This window comes from Pichia kudriavzevii, chromosome 2 (assembly GCF_003054445.1).
Source record: "Pichia kudriavzevii chromosome 2, complete sequence".
Lineage (NCBI taxonomy): Eukaryota > Fungi > Ascomycota > Pichiomycetes > Pichiales > Pichiaceae > Pichia > Pichia kudriavzevii.
In genome coordinates this window covers 1,561,857-1,582,421 of record NC_042507.1, presented here as the reverse complement: position 1 = coordinate 1,582,421, position 20,565 = coordinate 1,561,857, and the positions used below count along the sequence as shown (strand labels likewise).

The window sequence follows — 20,565 nt, the reverse complement described above, 5'->3', positions numbered from 1 at the left end:
TCTTTTCACCAAACGCTTCGCAAAGTGCGGCATCTTTTTTACTATGAGCAGAAATTTGAGTTTGGTCTTTTTGCACGCTACACCTGCCGGATGCGGTAGGCGAGGGATAACATTAAATGGAACTGAAAACAGGTTGTGTGCCGATAAAAGTGTAGAACTACGCTGTGTCTTTTCCAATATTGCGTCGGTACCAAAAGATGCTTATCTTTTAAAATTGTTTCTCTCTTGCAGTATAGATTGAACTATGTTTCTTTGGGAATATTCTCTGACAAACATAGGATCCAAACTCCAAAAATGACTTGTTAGTGTAGGCTTTTTTTCTTTGGTAGAATAATCGAAAAAAAAAAACTTATCTCTCACATACAATCACGCTTTTTGTTGTAATTGAAGCTTGCAGTACAGAATATAGTTTTATTATTGGGTTTTAACAAACTTGTTCTTGGTATACACTATTCCTTCAATCTGGAGTGCATGAAACTAGGAAGAATATTTTTGTGTTTTCGATAAAACTCAACTTCAACCAGGACAATACCATAGGATAAAAAAAATCAACAATCTTGAAGGATCGTTGATTTTGAGTTTGTCTTTGATATATGTATATTTTGGTCTACGTTTTAAGAAGAATTCAATATATTTCATTTTTTTTTTCATTGGAATAATTATTGTTGTTAGATGTATGGTATAATATTACATCTAAATATTAAACTTACAAATATGGAAGAACGAATATTTGTTTATTCTTTTTTTTGTCATTGACAACAGTTATAACTTTACAGCAAAACTGTTCAATGTATTTCTGCGTTGATATACCACTTCAAACTGAATTCAAATATAGGCAGTTGTTTGGTCTAGTGGTTACGACGTCCCCTTTACACGGGGAAGGTCGCGAGTTCGAACCTCGCATCAACTACTGTCTTTAATTTTTTAAAAAAAAGTCTTTTTCTTTTTATTGTAAAGAACATGATATTCCAATTATATCACATTAGTTTTTACGCAGTGTTGCAATACTAGAGGTGTCATTTTATAGCTTGCCATTACCTCTCTTAACTCTCGTTGCCATTCTGGCAAAAGCAGATTGTGGCCGTTCATCAACCCATCTCTGTAGCCCGGACATGGACTCGTCAGTAATCTGCTTCATCACCTGATTGTGGAATTGGTTTTTGATCATTTCCTTGTTTGCGGAAATTGAATCTGGGGCCAAGTTTTCAGTCATTTTAAGAAGATCTCTCTTGACTTGTTGATTGAAAAGTTCGACAGAATCGGCATCATACGTCTTGGTAACAAAGCCAGATGCAATAAGCTCATCAAGCTCGATACGACGTGCTAGAGATACGGCCTCGAGCGATCTGGTGAGACCAATTCTGTAGGGCAAGGAGGCAGATACGCCGCACTCATTGACCAAACCAATAGAACTGAATGGGTATTGCATATACACGTCCCCTCTTTTGGCATATATCACGTCCATCAAACAAACAAGAGCTGCAGTCAAACCAATGACAGGCCCATTGAGGGCGACGACTATCAACTTGGAATGGTTGAGAATGGTGTGTACTAGTAGGATGTTCTTTGAGGTGATGGCCTCGTAGTACTCAAGCCTTGACTTGTTGACGATTTGCGAAACGTACTTGATGTTGGCACCTGTAGAGAAAAACTTCCCTTTTGCTGTTAGTAGTGTTATACTTGTATCGGCTTCTTGGGCCTTGATAAACAATTCGGCCAATTCAATAAACTGGGGGATTGTGAAGGAATTCAGAGCTTCGGGATTGTCTATATGGATGTTGAAGACTTGTCCGTCTATTGTATACGAAAGCATATCTCCCTTGTTTCCATCCACCATTTACCGTTTGGTTGCAAAAACTGTAAACTACAAGGAACATCTCGTTGTTAAGGCCCTTATAGTGGAGGGAAACGTGTGGCCTTTTTATAGAGTATGCTATTATCCCGAATTGCGGGGAATGTTTTCCAGACGATATTTATTGATGTTTTGTAGCTGTTACAAAAGATCCAGATATATACAGATAGAGATGTAGATAGATAGATAGAGAGAGAGATGGATAGATGTGAAAAGGTAGAGAAAGGTAAAGAGAGCTATTCGTACATGTCAATACATTTACACTCAGTATTTACCCTCGTTGATGAGATGCCTGCCGTATTTCTTCAAGGCGTCTCTTATTTCTACAAAGGAGCCCCTTGATCCAGAGACACATCCCTTGACAAGAATGTACCCATCTTCGGCGTTACAGTCCAACACCTCTAAGTTGAAGATGGTATTTCTCTCGTTACCCAATCTTCCCGCCATCTTCTTACCAGGTAGAACTCTTGCAGGAGTCGTGTTTTGACCAGTGGAACCGGCCAATCTATGCGATTTGGAGGCACCATGTGTAGCGTTACCACCACTGAAGTTCCACCTCTTCATGACACCGGCAAAACCTTTACCCTTAGTGATGGAGATGACATCCACTAGTTGGCCAATTTGGAAGTGGTCGGCCTTTAATTGAGTGCCAACTTTAGGAAGCTGGGACCGTTTTGCAACTTCAAAGTCTGCAAGGAACTCCTTTGGAGATACCTTGGCATTACGGAAATGCCCTAGCATTGGCTTGGTAACATTCTGTGGTTTCTTATAGCCTGCACCAACCTGAACGGCAAATACGCCATTTTTTTCGACAGTTTTATTATAAACAACCTCATTTTGGACAATTTCCAAAACAGTTGCAGGCAATCGACGTCCCTGATTGTCAAAATAGCACGTCATACCCCTCTTGATCCCCACAAGTCCGGGCCTGGACAGCAAGCGGCGACGTTGACGCTTGGCCTCGTTGGAGGTGAAGGTGATTGGCTCCTCGGATTCAATGTATGGAATGACCGAGGGGGAGATGAGAGAACGGCGTCCCGCTGGCGCTGCTGCAGATACAGCAGTCGCAGCTGCAGAAACAGTCGAGGTGTATCTGAGACCTAGACGAGATAACATTGTGTATTGGAAATGGTAGCACAACTGTTAGGTCCAACGAAATACTCCTTGACTTGAAACACCAAATTGGAAAATAGTGAAATTTCCATCTTTACAGTGAGAAAAGAAAAAGTGCATAAGAGCGAGTCTGGTAAGGCCGGGTAACAAATGATTGGATTACGAATCAAGGACAAGGCATTTCAAGGGAATAATTCCTCTTTTAACGGTATAACTAAAAGTTTAAAATTATCAGAGAGAAGAGAACAAAAGAAAGATACAAATAAAAAGAGTTTAATCAAGTTATAGGGGGGAGTAAGGGTAGGAGCAGCCTTCGTCTCTCTTGACTTTCCTTCTCTCGGCGTGTTCCTCATTATTATCTTCATGAGACTCTTGTTGCTGTTGTTCATCTTCTTGCGGTTTCTCTTCACCTTTACCGTTGTTTTTCCAAGAGCCTCCAAACTCATGGAAGACATAGCAGTACTTACCACAATTGTTTGCACGGTCCTCTCTGAAGGAGAGTTTAGGATAGATGACAACGTCATCGATCATGACTGGGGCCTCTAATCCAGTAAAGAATCTCCATGAGATCAACTTCTTTGCCTCTTCTTCAGGACCGTAAAGTTCTCCTTGGACATACCTGTTTGCGTCAATGTCCACAATTGTTGGGTTTTCGATGGAGTTCAGATGGCCATAGATGGTGTCGGTCCAGACAACAGGACCGGTCCATTCCATGATATCAACAGAACTGCATTTATCAACGCCTTGGAAATCCTTATAGTAAGCCTGTAATTTATCATCTCTTGCTGCCCTGAAGGTGGTTTCGACAATCTTTGAAATCAGTTTACGTAAGATAGGATGTCTTGCCTTTGCCTTAAATGTCCATTGCTCAAACTGGACCCTTCTGGTCATGTAATGTTCCCAATTTTCGACATTCATATCTTCCTCAATGGCAACAACAAACCCAACGTTCCTGTCCGAGTCAAACCAAGTGTCGATGGGTTTCTCCAGTTTAGTGTCAATGTCCGAATAGACGCCGCCAAACAAGAAGATCAAGAGGTACCTCGAGAAATCAGACTGGATGATTTTGTTAGGCATCAAATCAAAAGCCTCAACAACTTCGGGAACTGTATTGGCAAAATGCTGGACTAGAATATCATGGATCTCTGCATCGGTGTATAGGTTATACTTATAAGTAGGGTTTTCATTCTTCCACTGCATGATTAAATCACGATGCGGGAAATCAGGATCCGTTGCTGGAACTTTCCACATTTGAAAGATGTTTTTATCAATTCTACGAGGTGACTGATCATAGGGGAAATGAAGAGCCAGTCTATCCAACGTAGTCTTGTATTCATAAGGGTTTGCCCCCCTCGTGTGTGGATTGAACCTGTAGAAGTTTGTGATTGCCCTAGAGGTTTGATTTGAGGAGAGACTATTCAAAAGAAACAATGAGTACCCCAATGCCAATCCCAAAAGAATCGACACCACACGTGCCCTATTCGATGATGCAGCCATTTTTCCTTCCCTGTTAGTTACAATAGATTAGATACTAAATAGGAAACCGAAATCAGAGTCTAGTGAAGATTGAATGTAAATTCAGTGAAACGTAATAGAACTTATTTGCAAATACAAAATTGGTGTAATTGCGTAAACTCTAGAGCTGTGAATGTCAATTGGAAAATAACCCAATTTAGGCGAGGCGTTTCTCAATTCCACGAAATTGCGCGAGGTTTTGTGAAAACAACATCAGCGAAAAACAACAACAACCGAAAACGGAAATTCAAAATGGAAATTCAAAACGGAGAATGGAAAAGGGGAAAAAAAAAAAAACAAAGTTGCATTTATTAGATCCCGAAAAAAAAGGGGAAAAAGAAAAAAAAAACGTCTAAAATGGTCAAAAGGGGTAAAGAAGACAAGGAAAAACTGGAAAAAAAACAGGGAAAATTAAAAAAGGAGGCGAGAATCTGGAAAATCTTATAATAGAGAACTACAATTTAGTCCCAAAATTTTCAGTACTAAATTGTCAGTATAGTAAATTTCAGTGCTGAAAATTCAGGGGCAGTTTTGTAGTTTAAAGAATTATGCTATTTTTATGCATTACCGCATTGGATTGATTTGGGGGTTTTTTTTTTTTCGTTTTTTCGTTTTTTCGTTGTTTGGAATTTTGGATGTTTGGATACTCTTGATACAGTGTTGAATCACTCTTGAGTGTTTTGACTCATTTCAAGTTAACTTTCTTGTTCTCCAGCCTCACCTTGGATAGTTTCCTTAGCTTCTTCAACCCCGTTGTACTATTGTCTCCTTTCAGAGTCAGCCTCCCAGAGACCACTATTTGACAAACAATGTCCGTGCGAATAAACAGACTATTCAAGGGGAAAACCGGCATCGTCACCATTGTGGTGACCACCCTCATTTTCCTGCTGATTGGCATCTCGTCCCGCAACGATTACTCCTTGGAAACATCATACCAAAACGCTCAGAGCATCCATTCCCTGGTAAAGGAAAAAAGTTCAAACTATTGGAACTCGCTAAGAACATCTGCTGATGTGAAGGAGGCATTACATACAGAACTCAATGACGAAGTTAGGAAACTTAACAAGGTCAATTCATTGAGCTTCTTAAAGGGGAGCGGCATTATCCATGAATTCTTTGGTAATTTCTTCGATAAACTACACGAGTTCAAATCATCGTATCCCTTGAAACGGAGAATGACCCTTGATGAAAAGGGTAGACCCCATATCGATGTCGTCCATTTTTTTGCAAGTGAACAGGATGACCTCTCAGAGGAAAAATTGTTGGATCTTTTCGATTACCCTCCAGAATTTATTGACGATTTGACCTTCAAACATTCAAAAGTGGTGGAACAATTGCCAGACTTCAAACCTAAATTCTACTCCGGCGATGGTTACGCCATTGTTGGCGGTGGGAAGTTCTCTTGGTACTCCTTCTTGGCCGTTAAGTCGTTGAGAGAAGTGGGTGCTAAACTTCCCATTGAAATCATCCTACCAACTGCTGAGGATTACGAAGAACTACTATGTGACAAATTATTACCGGAATTAAACGCTCGTTGTGTTCAAATGGAAACCGTCTTTGGCGTAGAAAACATCAAGAAATTGAGCTTAACAGGCTACCAGTTGAAAGGGTTGGCATTATTGTCTTCATCTTTTGAAAATGTCTTTTTATTGGATTCAGATTCTTATGCAGTATCCAACCCGGAACCTATCTTCAGATCAAAATTGTATTCCAAATACAACATGATCACATGGCCAGACTTTTGGAGAAGAACAACTTCTCCTTTATACTATAAAATTGCAGGTATAGAAGTTCCAGAAGACCCAGTCCGTCATATTAATGATGTTTACACAAATGTTAACCATATGGATCTAAATAAGGGGAAAAGTAGGATTGATATTGACCCAAAAAAAGACTACCAGTTCCACGACCGTCCAAATACCTTGATGGATTGGACCACAGAGTCGGGAGAAATGTTAATCAATAAATCGGTCCATTTTAAGACCCTCTTACTTGCCTTGTATTATAATTTCGATGGTCCTTATGGTTACCATCCACTTTTGTCTCAAGGTGGTGCTGGTGAAGGTGATAAAGAAACCTTCGTGGCTGCGGCAAACTACTTCAAACTGCCATACTATCAAGTATACAAACGTCCAGACAAGGCAATGGGATTTTGGAACATATTCAACACGTTTGAACATGGGGCAATTGTTCAGTATGATCCCTTAAAGGATTATGAAAACGTCCAAAAGATCATCTCCAAAATTGAGGCAGATATGGGTAATACGGACTCTGGTGATTATCATTACGATTATGAAAAATATTTCCAGAATGGCCTATCAGTGGAAGATTCAATACCAATGTTTTACCATTGCCATGATCCAAAGTTTGATCCATTCTACTTGATCAATGAAAAGAAGATGTTTGTCAGAGACGAGGATAACAAAGAAACAGATACAAGACGTAGAATCTTAGGTGCCGATTTCCCAAGAGGTGATATTGATCTCGAATTGAGTCTATGGGAAATTGCCAATTCATACATTTGCGAAAAAGGTTTCCAATTCCCAATTTTCAATGGTAATGATTATAAACAGTTTTGTCATGTTGATGTTCCTGAACAACTCGATTTCTTGAAAAAATCTAATCAATACATTGTCAAACACTATGACCCTTCTACCGGAAATAAAAACTTAGAGAGTTCAAATAACCTTTTTGAAGTTCCTGCAGATTCAACTTGAAGTTCAGTGGAAAATATTGGAGTTTCTTTTTGGGTGATTTCTTTTTCTCTTTCTTTTCTTTTCTTCCTCTTTTCCCTTCACTATTTTCGAAAACTCGCTCTTGCTGGTGTTATTTTCATCAAAATCACACTGGCTAAATCTTCACCTACTTTACAGTTTTTTTGTATACTTTTGTAAAAAAACCAATTTTGTTCCTTATAAATAGAGTCCTCACAATGGCCAATTCTCGTTATGAATACGTGAAACTCTTTGAGAGAGAAAATATTCTGTTACCAGAGACACACCTAGTCATTCGTGTTGATGGACGAGGATTCCATAAATTCTCAGATTACTATGACTTTGAGAAGCCAAACGATGAAAAGGCATTGAAAGTCATCAACATGTCTGCTAGGCAAATGATGGTTGCATTTCCAGACATAACTTTGGCATATGGAGATTCTGACGAGTACTCGTTTCTCCTGAAGAAAGACTGCGAGCTATTTGAAAGAAGGGAGTTCAAACTGATCACCACGTTTGCAGCTACATTCACCTCTTATTACCAATACTTCTGGACCGTTGTGAATCCAGACAAACCATTGAACGTGGAACGATTGCCGAGCTTTGATGCCAGGGCAGTTGTGTATCCAAATAATGGGAACGTTAGAGATTATTTTTCATGGAGACAGGTTGATTGTCACATCAACAACTTATACAACACAACTTTTTGGAATTTGGTCTCTAAAGGAGGGCTGACGACGCAGGAGGCGGAAAACAGACTCATGGGAACACTGAGTGCAGACAAAAACGAGATCTTATTCACTGAGTTGGGGATAAACTACAACAACGAGCCGGAGATGTATAAAAAGGGCACCACTCTGGTGAGAGAGATTATTGACTTCCCCCTCAACAAGTACTTGGAGGCTCCAAGCAAGGTGAATTTGGAGAGGATTCTGAAAAGAGGGTGTAAGAAAAAGGTCATCAAAGAGTATAACGTTGATATTATAAAGGACAAATTCTGGGATGAGAGACCATACCTTTTGAACTGAGTTAAAATGGACCTAACTGGGCGTGGGCCAATTCGTTTTCTCTTTTATAAAGAGGAGATTATATACATGTACCACTATATAGACGTTAACTTCAAGCAAAAGCTTTGTGTTGGGTAGGAATTTCTGGTCTAGGAACAACTTTGACTGCCTTGGATGGATTTGGCCACTGTTCATGGAGAATACCTGCCTTCTTTAAAAGTTTTGCAACACTATCACTAGGCTGGGCACCGACAGAAATCCAGTATTTGGCCCTGTCAAAATCAAGCTTGACGTCCTTCACCGGAATGACACCTTGTTGTCTCTGTATTGGGGATATTGGAGTCGGTATAGGATTGTATGTGCCTATAACCTCAATTGGAAGACCTTGAAGCTTTCCTCTTTTGTTGGCCACAACGATGTTGTACACTGGTTGTCTAGTTCTTCCCTTTCTGACAAATCTGATCCTAACGAGACCTTTCATAGTTGTCTTCCTCTTTGCTAACTACTTTCAGGACAATCAAATAAAGACTCCCTTTTCACCAACTGCTCCATCTAGCTGAGCATTTTCATCTTGTAATCGAGAAATCTCCTATTTCCATGTATGGAGAACGATTTTTTTTTGAGTCTTGGTGCACGGTTGTAGTTGTTATTTGGAAAAGGAAAAAAAAAAAATTAGAAAGAAGTGAAAAAAAAAAAAAAAAAAAAAAAAGAGAATGAATTTTTCAACTGAAGGGGAGGTAGAAAAAAAAAATATTTCACCTTTGGTATTCAAACAGAGTGGTTCATTGACATCGATCCACTGTAATCTTTTCCCCACAGCTAAGGCAAACGCATCGAAGTAGTCTATCTGACACGAAAAGAAGTAACAAGTATGACTACGGTTGCTGACGCGAAAACAGACCATCTCATTGGGATCATGGAGATGGACGATAAGCTAGCTAAAATTAGGTCTCAAATCAACTCCAAGTTAGAAAATCAGAAAAAAATGGCACTTGTGTTACAGACCATTGATGAGACTCTCAAGCAACAAAACCAAAATGCTACCCCAATCACCTACTTTGTCTCTTTTTTAACATTGCTAGATCAGTGCTGTGTCGAGAACGAAATCAAGGATTTACCCCTGGCAACTTGTGCCCTATATTTTCTTGATTTGGTGGCACCGTATGCACCTACAAAACTACTCAAATCGAAGTTCTCTGATATTCTAGTTCGAGTTGCGCCTACACTAACAAGCGACGTCGCAGATGCTCCGTTGATCAGGTCGGCAATTGGTTTCTTGGAGTCTTTACTTTTAGCCCAAGATGCCAAATCATGGAACAATTCCGGTAATTTCAAAATTTCTCCAAAGAGGGCATTGTCTGCACTTTTAGATTTATCCTTGGACCCACGGCCGAAAGTGAGAAAGAGAGCACAAGAAGCTATTTTGAATGTTTTAAAGAAAATACCTCAAGGTACATCTTCAAAGAAGCATGAACACCCTGCTTCCTCTTATGCAAGTGAATTTGCATTGAACAACTTGATTACTTTGTTGAATGAAAATAACATCAGGTTGAAATCGTCAAAGGATGATTCGAACTCCCAACCAAAGGTAATACATAATTTACAGTTGATAACCTCAATCACATCTTCGAATGCCTGGCCATTAAAACAAATCACTCCATTATGTGATGTTCTTCTAGAGATCTGTAAATCTGCTGATCAGTATTTAATCTCAGCTGCATTTGGTGCATTTGAAGGTATGTTCAAATCAATGACCAATGAAATTGACGCAGCAAAATTTATTACTGTTTTGGATATCATTTTTGATTTAAAACCAGCTCAAAACGATCCTCACCTTGCGCCTTCTTGGTTGGCGGTTATTGCTAAAGCTGTTGTCTCATTCTCCTCAAATGTAAACTCTTTAGAAATCCTCATGAAATTACCTGATATCTTCAAATCTGTTGGTACTTATTTTTTGAGTGAAAATTCAAGCATTGCGGAGAGTGCATCACAATGTTTGATTGCTATTGTTGTTGATGGTATCAAGGACAAAGATTTATTATCGCCACCAGATGTTGATTCAAAGCTATATGAGCAGGTCAATTTCGTCATTTCTCAAATTGCTGAAATCACTTCCGATTGCTTGACTGTTAGATACAGATCCAGTGCAGCTTTTATTTGTGAACTTATTTCTACACTTTTCATTAAACTAAGACATAGGGCCAACCCTGGATTTTTAAATCATTTGGAGTTGATTGGTAATTGGAGATCAAACGAACAAGATGGCTTTGAATTAAACGAAATTTCTGAAAAAGTCATTGCCAGTGCTATCTCTTCAATTGGTCCAGAATTAGTGTTACAAGTTTTGCCATTGAATTTAACTGATCCCAAGAAAGTTGGTAGAGCTTGGATGTTGCCAATTTTAAGGGAAAATGTTCAAATGGCTTCATTGGGTTTTTATGTTGAGAATATTCTTCCAAATGTCGAGTTCTTCCAAAAAAAAGTTGAAAATGGTGATCCTAATTCCGTCAACACCAAAATTTTTGCTACTATTATTGATCAAATCTGGTCTTTGTTACCATATTTTTGTTTCTTACCAACAGATTTACAAACCGCATTCACTGATGAGTTTGCAGCACGTATTTCAGGTTTGTTATATGAAGAAGTTCAACTAAGACCTGTTTTATGTAATGCATTAAAAAATTTGGTCGTTACAGAGAAGCAAAGGCTCAATGAAGAAGGGGACGATATTATTCTAAATCAGCAATTCCCACAGGCTAAGGCGAAGGAAGATTTAGAATACCTTTCAACAACAAAGGCTACCAAATTACTATCTGTTTTATTCAATGTTTATACTCAGATTCCAATGGATCAAAGAAATTATGTTGCGGAGGCAATTGAGCCATACTTCAATATCTCAACAACGGAAGACATGGTTTCTACTTTCAACAAAGTTTGTTCTCTTTTGAGGAAGGCATTAGACGATGAAATTAAGGAAGGCAGTTTGACTAGAGATGACGCTTCAAAGCCACAGCCTAAAAACGCAGTTCCAAAACTTTCTGTTACTATGATGGATTTGATTGTCATGATGACTAAGTATATTCCTTCCGACTCGCATAATGCGTTGCTCACAATATTTAATGAAACTGTTAGAATTGAAAACTCACAAATTCAAAAGAGATCATACAGAATAATCTCAAAACTGTTGGAAATTGAGAACTCTGACTCCCAATCTATCATTATGTCATTGGTTTCTAATATCATGCAAGTGTTCATTGAAACTTCGCCAACCACTTTACCTTCAGCTAGACCTCAACGATTAGAGGCGTTGGTGAAGTTGATAAAGTTGTTGCCACGTGATTCTTTGCACTATATTACCGGTATTCTATCTGAGGTTATTGATTCAACAAGAAGTGCAAATGAAAAAACTAGAACCACTTCTTTTACTTTATTAATTGAAATTGGTAACAAATTCAAAGAATGTACAGGTGAAATGATCAGAAACACTTTGATTGATTCAGATATTCCTGATTCGCAAGCAACCATTCAAGAGCTATTCTTGATGTGCTGTGCAGCTGCAGGACCTGAAATTCCACATCAACGTAGTGCTGCAATTACTGCATTGTCATGTATATTCTATGAATTCCACAAGGAACTAGATATCTCATATCAGAAGGAGTTAATGCAATTTGTTGAAGTCTTCTTACACCAAAATAACAGAGAAGTCATTAAACCAACATTAGGATTCATGAAAGTTGCCATTTTAACATTGCCTGAAGAGGAAATTTTACCCGAGCTGAAAGGTTTAATGACTTTATTTTTAGCTATTAATAACAAACATAAGAACCATTTCAAATCCAAAATCAAACATCTAATCGAAAGAATGATTAGAAAGTTTGGATTTGACGTTATTGATAACTGTATTCCTGAAGAAGACAAAAAAATTATAAATGGTATCAGAAAGGCCAAAAATAGGGCCTCTAAGAAATCGACAGAAAATACTACTGCTTCTTCCAGCACCACATCTTCTAACAAAGTTGGTCTTTCCGCATATGATAGAGCATTATATGAAGATTCAGATTCTGATGACTCTGAGGAAGAAGTTGAGGAGAAACCAACAAAGGGCAAGTCTAAAGGTGCTGTCCAGTATATCTCCGAATCTAGGGACATTCCGTTGGATCTATTGGACAAGAAGGCGCTGTCACAGATCTCTTCATCCAAATCAAAGAAATTCAACAGAAAATCAATCGAATCGAGTTTCAAAACTAGAGATGGTAAATTGGTCATCAAGGAAAGCAATGACGATGATGATGATATTTTAGCCAATAAGGATTCATTAAATGCATATGTTGATGCCGTCAGACAAGGTCCAGTTAGAGGTCAAAAGAACAAGCTGAAATGGAAAAAGCAAGGTGCTTCCGATAATTGGGATGGCGATGATGACGATGATCATAAAGAGGTGGATTCTAAATCCAAGAACAAAAGAGGCGGCAACAACAGCAAGGGTAAAGGTGGCAGAATCACCAAGTCACAACCCAAATTCAAAGCTAGAAAGAAGTTTTAAGTATTTGTACAGTATATTTTATATAAAGTTTTTAAAAATTGACATATTACTCTGTGAACTGAAGAAGTTCATCCGAATAAGTTAAGGTCATGTGTGTCACCTTGTCCATACAAGTCTACATCCTCCATTTCATCATCATCGTAGAGATTGTGATGCTCATAATAATCGTACGCTGCTAATTTGTTTGTTTGGATTTCTTTGTCTTCACTGTGAGAATCTTCTGAACCGGATTCCGATTCATCCTCTTCAGTATCTGACGAATCGGAATCACTTTTATAGTAGGGGAATGCATGCAAGAGTTTTTCCGGTATTGGGCCATCGATCAAAAAGTGATTGTCTTCGTTTTTCCCGCTTCCGACTACATGAACTTTTAAATCCTCTGGAGTATATTCCTCTAACACTGTTCCCTTCAAGTTTGTGGGCCTCAAGTGATTAATATCATCATCTTTGTTGTTGTTTAATGCGTTTGTCGATTGTGTTTTATTCTTATTCAATTTAATAGACATCAAGAATGTCGTTATTTGATCTCTAATCAAATACTGAATCCAGTCTTCGTCGATGGCACTAGCAGGTATATCATAGTCTAATTCTGCCGTATCTGCTTCTATATCATCATGGGCATTATTTTCGTTAGAGGTTAGTGTGGGTATACTATTACTAAATGAATTGAAGGGTGTTGGTGTAGCCTTGGTGGAAGGAGGTGGTAAGTAAGGCATCGTTGGATTATGCATTTGGGCTTGCTTCGATTGCTCGTCGAGCGCCTTTGTAAGACTGTCCATTTTGGAGTTTTGTTCATTTGATTTCTTCATTTTCTCCTTCTTACGGTTTTCCAGAAATTCAAGGTCTGGCCTGGCAATTTCTCTCATCCTAGTGTTCATATCATGGTTGAACCATTTTTCAAAGTTTTCGATACCTTGATCATTGAGAGAATCAATATCTTTCTCGTCCAACCTGTTGCTGGGGTCTATCACCCCTAAATCTAAAAACGCATCTGTTATATCTTTTATATTGGGACTCAGATCATCGCGTAGTTCGACGTATTTCAGGACAGTCTTTGTTATGAGGTTGAAATATCGAATGGTAATATCAGTAAGTAACTCCAGAACTTGTGGGCTGGCAGCTTTGTCAAATCCATGTGCTTTGAGCATCTGCACTATGGTGACCTCCATCAAATGAAAGTAAAAACGTTCCTTTCCCATACTTGTTGTCGTTGACGTCTGGGAATGTCACCCAAAATAAGTGTGTTGAATGTTGTCACTTGAATAAACACATGCTACTGACTATTGGCACTTTATTATTGCAGTGTTGACTTTCACTACGCGACGTTCATGAAAAACCACGGAGCTGTTGGTAGCTAGAACAACTTTTTATCGATTCGACACGTTACTACTCTATTTTGCCACACATTTTCTGTGGGCGGTATCTTTAGTGGGGACAAAATGTGTTACTCTAGTTCTCCGCGTGCTCAAAAGAAAACATAATTGTGGGAAAATACCCACTGGTGGCTGTTTTGGAGGCGGAAATAGAACCACAGCATACGCAATTGCTATTAGGCATAAAAAACATTTTGGAGTAGGCTGGACATAAGAAAACTGTTTATGAATGTGCGTTTTAGGATACTCGAAAACCAGCCATCTGTATAGTCATATTTACTGTTTGGAAGGCTGGTATGAAGAGGTCATGATAATTCAACGACTCTTAACAGGGGTGATGTGTTGGAATTTGTATAAAGGGAATGGTTGATCCAGGTAGATCAGTATGTTCTTCTCCACAAGTGTTTCTTGACATCACTCTTGACAAGATAAAACAAGACACAAGAATCAGTTCATATTTAACAACTAACATGAGATCAACTACTTTATCTATTGCTACTTTAGCATTAGTTGCACAATCCTTGGCAGCTTATGTTCCTTCTGAACCATGGTCCACATTGACTCCATCCGCAACCTTCTCTGGTAAGCACACTACTGACTACACAAAGACCTTTGCAATCTCCATTGATCCAATTGCTACTCCATCTTCCTCTTCCTCTTCCTCCGCCGCAAACTCAAAGGCGAAGAGAGATGTTGTCACTCAAATCGGTGACGGTCAGATTCAAGCAACTACTTCTACGTCTTCCACTTTTACCAAGAAAACCGAAGCACCAGTGATTACCCAAATTGGTGACGGCCAAATCCAAGCTACCACTGCTACTCCAAAGACTGAGGCACCAGTGATTACCCAAATTGGTGACGGCCAAATCCAAGCTACCACTGCTACTCCAAAGACTGAGGCACCAGTGATTACCCAAATTGGTGACGGCCAAATCCAAGCTACCACTGCTACTCCAAAGACTGAGGCACCAGTGATTACCCAAATTGGTGACGGCCAAATCCAAGCTACCACTGCTACTCCAAAGACCGAAGCGCCTGTTGTTACTCAAATTGGTGACGGTCAAATCCAAGCTTCGACTTTAACTACAGCAACCGTCGCAACTCAAATTGGTGATGGTCAAATTCAAGCAACCACAACCACAGGTGAAGGCTCCAAATCAACAGAAACCTCCCCAGCAACCCCAAGTGGTGATTACCAAGGCTTCCCAGAATCTTGTAAGAACCCAGATGCGCTATCCATGGTTTTAAATAAAGGTATTTTAACTGATGCAAAAGGTAGAATTGGTTCTATTGTTGCAAATCAACAATTCCAATTTGATGGTCCTCCACCACAAGCAGGTGCAATCTATGCAGCAGGTTGGTCTGTCACCGCCGATGGTAACTTAGCTATTGGTGATAAGGATATCTTCTTCCAATGTCTGTCTGGTAACTTCTACAACTTGTACGATGAACACATTGGTTCTCAATGTGAAGAAGTCTACTTAAAGGTTGTTGATTTAGTTGATTGTTAGAACTAATGAATTCTAGTTCTCATTAAAGTTCACCTTAACTTTGAACATTCACAATTATACCTTTTCGCATTGCTCATTCATCAGCTTGTACATTAGTTTCAGAAGCTTTCATTTCTTATAAGTCAACCCCACAGCAACCATGACTTTTTTTCACAACGTTTCTCCCGTTATTTTTTTTCAAATAATTCTTCTTTTATAGTTATAGTTATAGTTAAAATTCAAATTATTACAGCTTAAACCATTTTTATCATTGCTTTTATCTTAAATATACTTTTATTACAATTTGAATTCATGTGTCTTGTCTCCTCTTGCCGGTTTTCTTAGTATTAGGCGATACTTTACCCTCTAGTTGAACCAATAAAAATTAGTAGTCACGTCTTTAAACCATTTTTCAAAAACGAATGGTCCCTAGCAGGATCGAACTGCTGATCTTGGCGTTATTAGCACCACGCCTTAACCAACTGGGCCAAGGGACCTTAGTTGAAACTTGTAAGGCACACATATTTATGACAGTTTATAAAAAGATAACATTTAAATACTAACATAGAAAACAGCTTATCTCTTCACTAGTACCTCTTTGCTCTAGAAATTCGCCTGTTATAGTGTACTCTCGTACTCTTTTTTTTTAAAGCGAAATGTTTCAACCATAATTGAGTATTCTATCAGTTAATTTTCTCGTGTATTTATGTCGTGTAGCATCTCTTCTATGTAGGACAGCACCCTATATTGGAATCAACCAGCCAGTTAAATATCAGCCAATTAAATATTAACCATTTTGTTAACACGTATTATTTTACTTTGGATATATATATTATGGTTATAGAAGGAACCATCGTTAATATTTACGTAGGATGACATATAAAAAAAGAAACCATGCAAAAGGTAATTTCTTGATACTTAAACGAATACCAGTTGTGTACCAAGTTAATTACACATATGTTGTCTCACTTTTATAGAATAAAGGGTGTACATACCATAAAGAATTGGGAAAAAGCTAGATCTGGATTCTGATAAACTTGCTCACTAGGTCTGAATGGCATTATTAAGACAAATAGAGATGCCAGCAGTTTGATTGGTTAATGTTTTATTCACCTATATCGACACAATCCAGGCAACATACAAGCTTATTAGAAATAGTGAGACCAAACAGATCTAATCAGGCAGACTCTCCTAGTTAATGGGGTGGTAATTTCCAACTCAGGTAGTATACATTTATAGTTGTTATGCAGTGGAGATTTTCTTTCTAACTATGTTCATATATCTTATTGTACGTTTGGTATTTCTTTTGATAGCAAGTTATTTCCTTTTTCTATATGTTGATTCTTCAGTGCATTCTTTGGAACAACTTCGTTCAACAAGATTTTGAACCACTAATATTTAATATGGATATCCAAGTTAGAGATGATATGTTCCAAGCATTTAGCTGCTTGATTGTATATTAGCAATACTGAAATTAAACATCTGTATCTCTGATTCTTGTTCCTAAATAGGGGGTTCAACATACATGGAGGGAAAATAGTTTCACAGAACTTTCTGGCCGAGCATAGATGAGCTTTTGATTACCACGACTAATTATATAATTTTTCAACTAGGAAAAGATTAGTTTTGCTAATATATGTACACCCTAATCATCTGTTAACATACTAAACCCATCTCTAATTGTCTTTTTTTAGACTATTTTTTAATCTGTCCAAACGATTAACTTCAACTTTTACTAATGATCTTTTCACATTGATCTGTGTGTTGTAATCACTAAATTCGATTATATTGTTAATCACAAACCTTTTCATCCTGGATAGAGGGAAATTATCCGGCACTTTATTGAGAACACCAACAAATTTATCTATTCGATCAGTGGTCTTTTCTTGATCACTGGCAGTATCGTTTAGCAAATCATATTTATTCAAAAATCTATCAATTAACATAGTTTCATTATTTTTCAAATAAACTTCAAAGATAGATTTGAGAAGTCCATCACTTACATCTTTCTGTAATGCCTTAGATAAGGAACCTAATTGATTCACCTCAGGTGATTCGACTGAGTGAAATGCATCTAAGCTCAATGAAATAGAAAACTCTTCAGCTGAAATATAATCCTTCAATATGATAAATTCATTGACAACACTTTTATAATCTTCATATTTTGAAAAAATAATAATACTCAGCAGTGGGAAAGTGTCACGATATTTTGACTCTATGAGTTTTATTTTACACGTTTCCACAACTGGTTTTCTATCAAGGATTGACTTTACGTTCAATGTGGTACTATAAATTTGATGATACAACTGGGTATGATAATGAATAAACTTTTGATCTAAATCCATTTTTTCTACTACTCTCCAATACTTATATATGGAAATCTTTGGAACATCCATGGCTAGATATTTTTCATTTGCTGTGGTAATGGCATCTTTTATTTTTTGGTCATTTTCGTAGGAGGAAATAAGTAGCTCAAGGTAGATTAAAGTCAAATCACCAAGAAACTGTTTTTCGTCCTTGATAAGACAAACATATTCGAGATATTGTAATTTCAATCTTGAGTCTTTTAACAAGGTTAAGAATTTAATATCGTTTACGTCTATTCCCCCCATTCTCCTATCAGTAACTAACTTCAGTCCATAACTGGGATAATCAACTAACATCCATGTTGCATAATTTTCAATTATGTTCCTATCATCTGAACAGTGTGTAAAGATATAATTAATTAGAAATTGAAGTGACTTCTCGACTTCCTTGAAATTGGACTCATATTCTGGATCCTCAAAATCTCCAATTATCAGCCCTTTGAAATAATATAGCATCTGTCTATGATCCATTGTATTTGCGTATAATTTTGCCAAAGCATAATACTTTTTATTGAGAAGTAGTAATTCAACAATTTCATTGTTGGAGTGCTTGATTTTCTCAATAATAGGTCCAAGAGCTTCGCCAGTTGTTATAGCTACTTTAGTTAGTGCAATTTCAACACTTTTGATAATATGCTCTTCGTTTTGTCCATATTTCGATGTTAAGGAACTTTCCAAGAAATGTCTATAAAAACTCTCAAATCCCTTGCTTTTCTCCTTTCTACCAATAAATTCCATTTTCTCAACAAGCGATTGGTATAGCCATACTGTTCTGTATATACCATCTGAGCACAAGTTATTATAAACATAGATCATCAGCCTAGGATCAGTGGGATATATTGTCCATACTTCTAAAGCTTGGTCATACAAGTCATAGTAAAGGGTGAACAGGAAGAGCAAAGTGGCTAGGAAATCAGAATCTTTCAATTCCTCAAAAAGTCTGTCATATATATTCATGCATGTGCTTGTAGTACTTGAATCAAAGGTGTTTAGCCATCGCTCAATTTCTGATACAGGCTTCATGATTTTTATGAACTTTCCATCTGGATGCACTAACAATGAAGAGGATTTACATACTGCTTTCTTGGCAGATATGTCAGCTTCTAGCGCAATTTGTTCAATTTCATCATTATCCATCGTTGAAACAACAGGAATTTTCACAATCTTCTCAGCCAACGCACTGTCCTTCACTTCAAAGATACGAGATGTGTTAATTAAGCAAAGGTTTTCAGGAAATACAATCTCTTGTAATTTTGATTGATCCGTGATAGAATAAACAACCAATTTTTTATCAAGGGTTACCATCACATAAGGAAATTCTACACTCACTGAAGTAGGATACTTTTCAAGGATCAAAGTGCCCCTTACCGCATCTCCTTTCCGGTTGACAAACATACCCATAGCAGGATCACTCATGTTACCACCACTAATAAGTAATAACTCATTTCCCTCCACATAAGCTATTCTCGGAACTAAATCGTTATCACAAGACACAGGGAACAGCATAGACCTATAGAAATTTTCCAAATTCAACACTTCATATTTCTCACCAGCCACCACCACTGATGGTCCAAATTGAATCCCTCTTTGGAGGCCTTCAAATGGAACTTCTTTTTGCAATCGCATAGCATTTTTATCAATTCGTATTACTTTCACACTATTTGTCGTAAATAATGATACATTAACAAATGGCCCATTCTTAGAGGCAGTGTTCTGAACTATTTTATTTTCTCCTGTCTTGTCTAATGTGAGCTTACTAAAATCATACGACATATCAACCACATCCTTAATTTTCCCAATATTTGCAGGTGAGAGTTCTGGTAGTAGATAACCACTTACCCTTGAACTCGATTGAACTAAAATAATTGATATTGTAGGAAGCAAAATCATCTTCTGGATTGGTAGTGAACTAGAGGAAGAGAATGTCTGTCTTGAAATTTGAATATAACCTAGTTCTTCATCAATTCGATAGTAATGAATAATTTCACCCTTGGATGTACCTATGTAAAGGTTCAGTTCCCACGCTTCTAAGGCTGTAATCGTTGCACCCTCTAAATTGATTTCCTCTATTCGGAGATTTACCAATTGATATGGTATTGTAGAGCTGTATCTGATAGCGTCCGTGTCATTTCCTACTATTTCGCCATCCATTTTTTGTGACTCTTCCGTGTTGTCATTCGAACCCTCTCCCTTATTCCCTTCATACTCCCCCTCGATTGATTCTTGCTCTTCACTTACTTTGTCTAAGGTGCCTGCACCCATTTTGTTTAATTATTGTTGCAGTAGAAAAAAAAGGTGGAGTATTATCAATAATATTGACCCACGTAAAATTCATGTTTTTTTCTCACTTTAGTACACATTGGGTTTCATAATAACACAAGAGTTGCTGGTACAACCAAATTTCCCAGAATGAAAACACCTTCGTTCAAATATCTACATAGATACATATTTTCATCTTTAAGGTGATAACAGTTCCCGGAACTAATCAGCATGTTTAAGGTAGAGAGGATAGACGGGCCGCTCACGGGTCCTGATATGTTCAGTAGTCATGCGATCTACAGAAATATACATACATATATATATATATATAGA

The 20,565-nt window shown here is 37.8% G+C and overlaps 10 protein-coding genes and 2 non-coding genes across 12 annotated transcripts; 5 read left to right on the top strand and 7 right to left on the bottom strand.

Moving 5' to 3' along the window:
• The first annotated feature begins 837 nt into the window (after window positions 1-837).
• Window positions 838-910, top strand: C5L36_0Btrna4V. The gene has a single exon. It is a non-coding gene; the product is annotated as a tRNA-Val (tRNA).
• A 111-nt stretch (window positions 911-1,021) lies between these two features.
• Window positions 1,022-1,837, bottom strand: C5L36_0B07490 (uncharacterized protein; the record flags this gene model as incomplete). The annotated part of the gene is made up of 1 exon (XM_029465117.1): window positions 1,022-1,837. The coding sequence occupies one exon, from the start codon at window positions 1,835-1,837 to the stop codon at window positions 1,022-1,024; it is 816 nt and encodes a 271-aa protein (XP_029320976.1).
• A 279-nt stretch (window positions 1,838-2,116) lies between these two features.
• C5L36_0B07480 (uncharacterized protein) lies at window positions 2,117-2,968 on the bottom strand (the record flags this gene model as incomplete). The annotated part of the gene is made up of 1 exon (XM_029465116.1): window positions 2,117-2,968. The coding sequence occupies one exon, from the start codon at window positions 2,966-2,968 to the stop codon at window positions 2,117-2,119; it is 852 nt and encodes a 283-aa protein (XP_029320975.1).
• A 279-nt stretch (window positions 2,969-3,247) lies between these two features.
• C5L36_0B07470 (uncharacterized protein) lies at window positions 3,248-4,462 on the bottom strand (the record flags this gene model as incomplete). The annotated part of the gene is made up of 1 exon (XM_029465115.1): window positions 3,248-4,462. One exon carries the CDS (start codon window positions 4,460-4,462, stop codon window positions 3,248-3,250), a length of 1,215 nt encoding a protein of 404 aa, XP_029320974.1.
• Window positions 4,463-5,289: 827 nt separating this feature from the next.
• On the top strand, window positions 5,290-7,197 carry C5L36_0B07460 (uncharacterized protein; the record flags this gene model as incomplete). The annotated part of the gene is made up of 1 exon (XM_029465114.1): window positions 5,290-7,197. The coding sequence occupies one exon, from the start codon at window positions 5,290-5,292 to the stop codon at window positions 7,195-7,197; it is 1,908 nt and encodes a 635-aa protein (XP_029320973.1).
• Window positions 7,198-7,412: 215 nt separating this feature from the next.
• Window positions 7,413-8,222, top strand: C5L36_0B07450 (uncharacterized protein; the record flags this gene model as incomplete). Its single annotated transcript, XM_029465113.1, has 1 exon — window positions 7,413-8,222. The coding sequence occupies one exon, from the start codon at window positions 7,413-7,415 to the stop codon at window positions 8,220-8,222; it is 810 nt and encodes a 269-aa protein (XP_029320972.1).
• A 91-nt stretch (window positions 8,223-8,313) lies between these two features.
• Window positions 8,314-8,682, bottom strand: C5L36_0B07440 (uncharacterized protein; the record flags this gene model as incomplete). The annotated part of the gene is made up of 1 exon (XM_029465112.1): window positions 8,314-8,682. One exon carries the CDS (start codon window positions 8,680-8,682, stop codon window positions 8,314-8,316), a length of 369 nt encoding a protein of 122 aa, XP_029320971.1.
• A 390-nt stretch (window positions 8,683-9,072) lies between these two features.
• On the top strand, window positions 9,073-12,744 carry C5L36_0B07430 (uncharacterized protein; the record flags this gene model as incomplete). The annotated part of the gene is made up of 1 exon (XM_029465111.1): window positions 9,073-12,744. One exon carries the CDS (start codon window positions 9,073-9,075, stop codon window positions 12,742-12,744), a length of 3,672 nt encoding a protein of 1,223 aa, XP_029320970.1.
• A 68-nt stretch (window positions 12,745-12,812) lies between these two features.
• C5L36_0B07420 (uncharacterized protein) lies at window positions 12,813-13,943 on the bottom strand (the record flags this gene model as incomplete). Its single annotated transcript, XM_029465110.1, has 1 exon — window positions 12,813-13,943. The coding sequence occupies one exon, from the start codon at window positions 13,941-13,943 to the stop codon at window positions 12,813-12,815; it is 1,131 nt and encodes a 376-aa protein (XP_029320969.1).
• A 536-nt stretch (window positions 13,944-14,479) lies between these two features.
• Window positions 14,480-15,628, top strand: C5L36_0B07410 (uncharacterized protein; the record flags this gene model as incomplete). The annotated part of the gene is made up of 1 exon (XM_029465109.1): window positions 14,480-15,628. The coding sequence occupies one exon, from the start codon at window positions 14,480-14,482 to the stop codon at window positions 15,626-15,628; it is 1,149 nt and encodes a 382-aa protein (XP_029320968.1).
• A 402-nt stretch (window positions 15,629-16,030) lies between these two features.
• C5L36_0Btrna3I lies at window positions 16,031-16,104 on the bottom strand. The gene has a single exon. It is a non-coding gene; the product is annotated as a tRNA-Ile (tRNA).
• A 1,179-nt stretch (window positions 16,105-17,283) lies between these two features.
• On the bottom strand, window positions 17,284-20,235 carry C5L36_0B07400 (uncharacterized protein; the record flags this gene model as incomplete). Its single annotated transcript, XM_029465108.1, has 1 exon — window positions 17,284-20,235. One exon carries the CDS (start codon window positions 20,233-20,235, stop codon window positions 17,284-17,286), a length of 2,952 nt encoding a protein of 983 aa, XP_029320967.1.
• Between the last annotated feature and the right edge of the window lie 330 nt (window positions 20,236-20,565).